This window comes from Notamacropus eugenii, chromosome 5 (assembly GCF_028372415.1).
Source record: "Notamacropus eugenii isolate mMacEug1 chromosome 5, mMacEug1.pri_v2, whole genome shotgun sequence".
In the NCBI taxonomy this organism is placed as follows: domain Eukaryota; kingdom Metazoa; phylum Chordata; class Mammalia; order Diprotodontia; family Macropodidae; genus Notamacropus; species Notamacropus eugenii.
In genome coordinates, this window is record NC_092876.1 from 456,431,478 (window position 1) to 456,438,901 (window position 7,424).

The 7,424-nt window shown below is 40.9% G+C and overlaps 1 protein-coding gene across 13 annotated transcripts in view; it reads right to left on the reverse strand.

Moving 5' to 3' along the window:
• The window catches only part of CNKSR2 (connector enhancer of kinase suppressor of Ras 2), a 327,007-nt gene extending 320,015 nt beyond the window's left edge, over nt 1-6,992 (reverse strand). For all 13 annotated transcript variants that reach the window (XM_072615299.1, XM_072615298.1, XM_072615297.1 and 10 more), the window contains exon 1: nt 5,982-6,992. In XM_072615299.1, coding sequence (XP_072471400.1) covers nt 5,982-6,045 — 64 coding nt within the window. In that variant the 5' untranslated portion in view covers nt 6,046-6,992. The remainder of the gene's footprint in view (nt 1-5,981) is intronic.
• Between the last annotated feature and the right edge of the window lie 432 nt (nt 6,993-7,424).

Below are 7,424 nucleotides of genomic sequence, written 5' to 3' on the forward strand. Positions count from 1 at the left end.
TGAAATTCCAATGCTTCAACAAATCTCATCTTAACTGAGAATGAGGCATAATCTTCCCTCTCTATGCCCATCAGCATTTATTTCATCTTTCATAGCATACCTCTTGCACTTAATACATATCCATAATGCAAATTCTTTTTCTTTACTTAATTTATGAGTTGGCACTTGGACAGTGACTTATGTGTCTCTGTGACCTTGCCTTGGTTCTTCATTTTAGATCATAAATTATGAGAACACACAGACTGCTTAGCAGCTACCCCATCACAGCTCTTTACACGCAGAAATGCTAAATACATATTATTACATAAGAAACTATCTGCACGTGCTCTTTTGTTTTGAGTTGGCACACAATGTTTTAGGTATTTTATATAGGATATATATTTAATGTCTATATCCACAAAACTCTGTCTTTCTGAATTATATTCTACATATATATGGGATGAATTTCTGCTTTCTGTAAGACAAATAACATTCCCATTACATAAACATACAAAACCTAAAATGACTGATGAATATTTTTTTAAACTGCCTAGTCATTGGAGGATTGAGAAAGGAGCGAGCCTGTGTTTATAGAAATAAATGACAGTGTGGATCAGTTTGACCATTTCCATGTTTATAATAACATTATATATAACATAGAGAATTTTCTACCCTACTTATTTTCAAACAAAAATCCATTTCAGACATTAATTTCTATTCATTCAAGAAAGATTGGCCGAAAACATTGACATTTTCCTTTGTAAAACTAAGATTAAGATAAAGTTCACCCTTGTTACAGGTAAAAATCAAATAAAATGCTTCAGAAAAAAGGAGAAAAAGTGTTATTAGACTTCTTAAGGAAAAAAATAAGTTACAAAATGCCCTTCCAAATATATTCTCTCTCTATCACATTTTCCTTTCATGGTCTTGTTTATTTCATTTTTCCTCTCGAGAAGAAGCAAAAAAGTAATCAGTTCTAACCTTGGTTGTCTTCCCACTGTGAGTAACTGTAAGAGCCATAATATAATAGCTTAAATTAATATTAATTAAAACATGCTGTTTGGATTATCAACTGGAAGAAAATATTCTTGATAGTCTTCAATATCATATAGATTAGAAATGATGCACTTAAAGGCAATTTTATGAGTTAATATGCATTTATTGAAAGGAGTACTTGTTATATACTAAACATTTAGGGGTATATAATATGAAATAGAAATGTATCTGCTCTCAAGGAGGGTGTTAAATTTTGAAGTGAAAAAAAAAAAACAGGGAAGAAACTGACATAAATATATGAATACAGATACAAGTGCCTCCAGGAGGAAGTCAGTCATAGTTGTGCTCAAATGTTAGAGAATGGGAGGTATAATTCCATTTTTTGAAGTATGATTATTAGATCTAGAGCTGTGAATTGAAGGCAGGAACATGGTATGTGAAATGGAATAGGGAGGTGTTCCATGACCAAATATTCGGAGAATGGGGAGTGAGGACTAGTAGGGAGAATGTTGTACCCTCTCAGGTATAGAGGGAAATGAGAAAAGCCATATTAAGTGAAATTAAGTGATCTTGAATTGACAATAATCAGACATTCAGATTTGATCCCCTAGGGTAGGGAAAAGTTATTGCAGGAAATGATTTTCACTTTAAAAGTAGCCCATTTTCAATGAGAAAGGGATAAAACTCAGGAAGGGAAAAAGGAAGTTATGGCAATTATATGTAAAATATACTTTGGCAGAGATTTTGATGATGGGTGTCAAAATAAGCACAGTCAAACAATATTTCAAGTAGTTGGACTATTTAGGAAGGGTGTCAAAGAAAATCAAATTTGAATTCAGTAATGTTTTTGATAGTAATGCCCTGCTTATTTGAATGTTACATTTCCAAAAGTCAATTTTTTTTCATTGTTTTTGAAAATGATGTTGAAGTTTAAATCTTTTTAAAACTGCAAATTCAAGCAATTAAATTCCATGTAATAAATAAGTAGTCTCCAATTGGAGTATTTCTTATCACCTTAAAGACTTAAGGCTTAAAATAAGAACATTAAGACTTATGAGCTATTTCCAGATATTCATATATATAAGTATGATAATTTTTAGATGCAATTATGGATTCAGACTCCTGATGAACAGAGAGCTGATATTTCTTCTAGAACTAACACTGTTACCAGACTTCGAAAATTTATGGAATCAGTGGGTAGTATGCTAAGCTATAGATTTCAGCAATAAGGTGTGTGTGTGTGTGTGTGTGTGTGTGTGTGTGTGTGCATGTTTGTGTGTGTACAGATGAGGAAGTAAATAGTTAAAAAAGCAGGCAGAGAATGAAAACTCAATTCATTCAATCATAACATTTATTAAGGACCCATTATGTGTAATGTACAGATCTTTACTATATACATTTCATATTTGAGTTTCCTCTGTAACAGATTGATTTTTTTTTCATTTAACTTATTTACACATTTATCTCATAGTGCAGGTAAAATTATATTTAACATAATAATTTAGAGTAAATTATAGTGTAGGTTGTTAACAAATCTTGTCAACTTGTTGCTTATTGATTTTACCCTTCTCTCTTTGCTTTTATTGCTAAATTTGTGTATCATTTTAAAAAATATATGGTAATTGTATCTTGTAAAAATACATGGCCATGCCATTTTTTCATGGCTGCTTAATGATTTATTTTCAGTTCAGCAAATATAAAAGTATTTAAGAAAGAGCACTAAGTGTGCATTACTGCACACAGTTATAACTATTTATGGCTATGAATATCTGAAAACATATGCTATCTGATTTACATTTTAAGGATGATGAAACTGTCACATCAGTAGGGTGTAGCATGCTGAGAAGAACTCCCACAATGCTGCAGTTGTTCCAGTAATATTCATCCTTCGGTGTTGCCTTTATAAAAAGATATGCAATGCTCTGAACGTGATTGATCCATACCACAGCTGCAGCCTAAATTAAAGTGAAGTTTTAAATATTAATGTTTCTCTGGCAGGGATTAAAAGTTATTTCCCCAATGCTCTAAAATAAAATTCATTTGGGAAGAGGCTCAGAGAATGGAATATAGTCAGGTAACATGAAGTCACCTTTTAAGGAAATGTCTATTTCCAGTGTTACAGCTACTGTTTTTCTGATGACATTCCACTTATAGCTAAATTTAAATAGTCATAACCTGTGATGACACAAAAAATGTAGAGAAGACTCCAAGTCCTCAAATCAATTAATTATATTACTATTAAATGACTTGAGACGTGAATCATTCAAATAATTGCTTCCAATTCTCCAATCTAGAACGGTTCTATGCACACCCATGCTCCCAGGGATTTTGGTTCTCGGGTGCCTTGTTTTTATCTTTTGAAGTCCATTTGTAAAAGTTTCACCAACAGGTACTAAAACCTGTTCTCCAGCTTCAAGATAACAATAGCCACTTTATATGATAGCTAAAAAATATTAGCCTGGTTTCAAATGTCTGGTAAAGTGGATCAATTTTAAATGGATAACTAATGTTCTAGAAAGTCTACAAAGTATCAACACAACTTGTCCATAATACTTTGGATATGTGCCAGAGGCCCTCAACTGTTGAAAGTTTTCTTCAAAATAGAATTGGGAATGAACAATTTGCACTTTTCTGGAAAAGGGGGAGAATTAAGGAGGAAGGAGAAGAACCAGGATGAGTGTCATGACGTCCCCAAGAAACTCTGCTTAGGGACAACATGGGAATTTGTGAGGGAGAAGAAAACTCTGTATTTTTAGAAGAAATATGACTACCCATGGAGTCAAAACAGTTGTTCTCCGGGGAGTTCAGTCAGAGATCCACACTGAAGTGAGCTTTCCATCAATTACAAAGGAATATTTAGTTATTCAATTAATAATTTAGTATTTTCACTTCCCATATGTCACAGCATTCCTTACTCAGACCATCAGGACCTACTTGTCATAAGAAGGCAAGCACAGCTTCTCTTCTTCTAGAAGGAATGAATAGCTGTGACACGGTGAAAGGGGAAATTTCCAAAGAGGAAAGATGAAGGGTAAAACCAGAAAGTCTATGAGGGGAGTATCAAAACAAGAAACCAAAGACATATGGGTCAGAAAAACAAACTAAATGGAAAAAATCCCACACTAAGAAATAAGAAATTATCAAAAAGGGAAAAAAAAATTGTATGGGGGGAGGGAGAGGAAATCTCTTCAGTCCTCTCTGGGCTGTGCCTACTCACCTGAGACACAGAAAGTCAAGGTACCTTATCTCTGTATTAAAGCACACACATAAATGATCAATGATAAGCAGTCTTGTGAGCTTCTATCTAGAGTATTTGTACTTTTGGATAAATACGACTCTTGTCAGATGTCTTGTCTGACATCTTCAAATTCATAAGCCCATAAAAGACACATGTTGTGTGGGTTCAGATAAAACCCTTTCTCTCCTTAAGCTCCCCAACATTTTAGTACTAGGTAATATGGGATTTTGTTGTGCTAGTGAGGTATACGTGTAGGGGAGAAATGCCTACTCTTGTAAAAAAAAGGTCCCAGGGAAAATAAGGATAGCTGAGATGTACTCTGATTCTTTAGAACTCTGTCTTTTAATAAAATCCACTTGGGGTTGGACATCTCTATATATTTACACCTAATACTAAATATGTCAAATGTGGATAAGAAGAGGCAGCAATATTACAGGATGGGGGGAAAGACTGCAAATGGAGAGAGAAGTGTTACACTCTGGGGCAGTTGCTGACATCGTAATGCATCATCAGCGACATATAAATAAGCATCAGCCGCTTCAGGGTTTTGATCGAGTCCAGTCTGCAGTGAACCAGAAGGGGAGGGGGTGGGAGTGGGGGTGAATTGGCAGCACTGAAAACAATTGATTTCGGCCTGCCTGGCGGGTCCCAGAGGGAAATTCTCCCGCGTCTCTTGTAGCGCACTGGCATCGTGCATTACAGAGCAGAGCAATTCTCCAGGGCCCGGGTGAGCATCCTTTACGTGGACTCTGGGGAAAGCCCTGCAGCCTCTGCCACCGCGGCACCAGCCGTGACACCGCTGAAGCACCCCATCATTTCTAAGTATCGCCTTAGAATTGGTGTTCTATTTGTCCCGAAATAGCACATTAGAGGGTCGAAGGGGAAGGAAAGATGGGAAGAGAAACTAAGAAAAGCCAAAAAAAGAGGGGGGGTGCAGAGAAGGTAGTTTAGCGAGAGATTTCCTGTGAGTGTCTGGGATCTTAGAAGGTAGACGTTAAACCAAAAAAATAAACAAACAACAGTTTGAAGGAGTCTCACGTTCATGATTTTCCTTCTTATTCCTGTAACTGTAACAGATAGGAGGAAAAGAGGAGACTTGTAATACGCACGATTAAAAGGTTACACAGATAAACCACTCTGCTACCTGCTTGAGACAGCAGATCATTTAGAAAGTGTGAGCTTTCTCATCGCCCCCGCACGAGCATCCCCAGATGGGCTCTATCCCTGGCAAGCTCTGCGCCAGCGAGATTTTTCCCCTGTGGCCGGATTTATCCTGTGCCAAACCTGTGCAAGAGAGGTCTGCCTTTCCGTAGACACCCCCCCCCCCCCCCCGCCCCGAGACCCCTCATTTTCTCGCATAAGCACACCTGCCTGGCAGCCCTACTGGAGGAAGAGAGAGGGCCCCAGCTTGGATGACTGAATCAAAACAAGAAGATGGGGGTTTACTGTGGGGTGGGGGGTGGGGGGGTAGTACATTAAAGGATAGTCAAGAGAAGACTCCAAGCATCCGATCACCTCATTCAAAATGATGGCGGGGTGGTGGGTGGGTGGGTAATCCATAGGTCTCTGGGCCAGAAGAGGAGATTCCACTCGGAATCCAAAACAAATGCCTAGGCGCTGATAAAACGCATTTCAATATCTATTAGCGATGCCGTGCTAATGTTTCTAAATTAAGGAAAATGCGACTAATTAACTGATTAAAGGAAGAATTCCTCCTCGGTCCCCTCCCCTTTCTTCCCAAACCTCACAGTCTAACCATCGGAATTACCTTTCATCCAGTCCACCACTTGACTCGGCGACCATTTGCTCACTGGTTCCATTATAAGAGCCATTGGGAATGGGATTGATTTCTTTGTCAGGCGAAGAATTCGAAAAGCAAAAAGCACCCTAGAAATCTTATCTTTTCCCCTCTGGTTCCTCTTCTCCCGCAGAGAGGATAGGGTGCTCTCTGGGTAGATGGATGGCTGGGAGTCGAGGGAAGGGAAGCAGACTGCCTTATTGTATCAGGTTTCCCGGTAGCACTCCCTGCTGCAAATTCTCTCAGCGAACCTAGAGCATCAGCGCCAGGCAGCCCAGCCCGGGAGAGGGAGGGAGACGCCACCGAATCGCAGCTCTCCTCCTCCTCCTCTTCCTCCTCCTCCTCCTTCTCCTTCTGCTCAGTCCCTTCAGCTGTTTCCCCACCTCCTCCTCTCCGTTCCTCTGTCTGTCTCTCTCTCTCTCTCTATGTAGGGTTCCAATTCATACTGCTGTCTTCTCCCGTGGGGGGGAAGGAGGGGGACGCTGAGCACGCTCAGACGTCTGCTGCCCTCACCCGCTGCTGCTGCTGGTGGCTGCTGCTGCTGCTGCTGCTGCGGCTGCTGGTGGCTGCTGCCACCACCGCTGCTCCTAGGTGTTGCTTCCTTAAGCAGGGCTAGGGTTAGGTTAGGGCGTCTTGGCGGGAGGCTGCTCGACCAAGGCTTGGAAGGCGAGCTTTCCTATAACTCAGTAGTGCCTTGATGGCTCTCTCTTTCTCAAGAGCTCCAGCCCCCCACCCCCACCCCCAAACTCCAAGACTTGTCTCTGGCTAGGAGATTAAAACCCCAGGCACAGCACACAGGCTAGCGGAAATGACGAGGTGCCTCTTGCCACCAAAATATCTCTCCAGCTCCCTTAAGTGAGGAGAGGGCGATGGGAGAGAGGGGGAGAGATAGGGAGAATCCCCTCCAAAGCTCTCTTCTCTAGATGCTAAGGGGGCGAGAAGAGAACCCGCAACCCAACTAAAGCACGAAGCAGTATGTGTGTGTGTGTGTGTGTGTGTGTGTGTGTGTGTGTGTGTGTGTGTGTGTGTGTGTGTGTGTGTGTGAGGTCCAATACTGTGGGGGCCAGCCACACCAGAGGAACACCACCTGCATCTTCCAAATGAGCTCCCACAGCCTGGGATGCACTTCTAACCGCAGCTGTGATAGCAGCAGTCGCAGCAGCAGCAGCCTCCGCTGGAGGCCCCAGTGGGAGGAAAGGGCTTGATGGGGAGAGGGAGAGATCACGATTCCAAGGGAAACTGAAGGCGAGGGGCGCATCGGTAGCCTCCCCCACCTCTCCTCCCCAACCCCTATCCCCACACCCCTCTCCTTCTAGCAGTTCAGCTCTAGTGGGCAAAGGTATCGAGTTACAAAAAGCCTTTATTGTGGCTGAAGAGTTGCACTCTGTCTCCGTCTGCCGGAGGAAAAGGGGT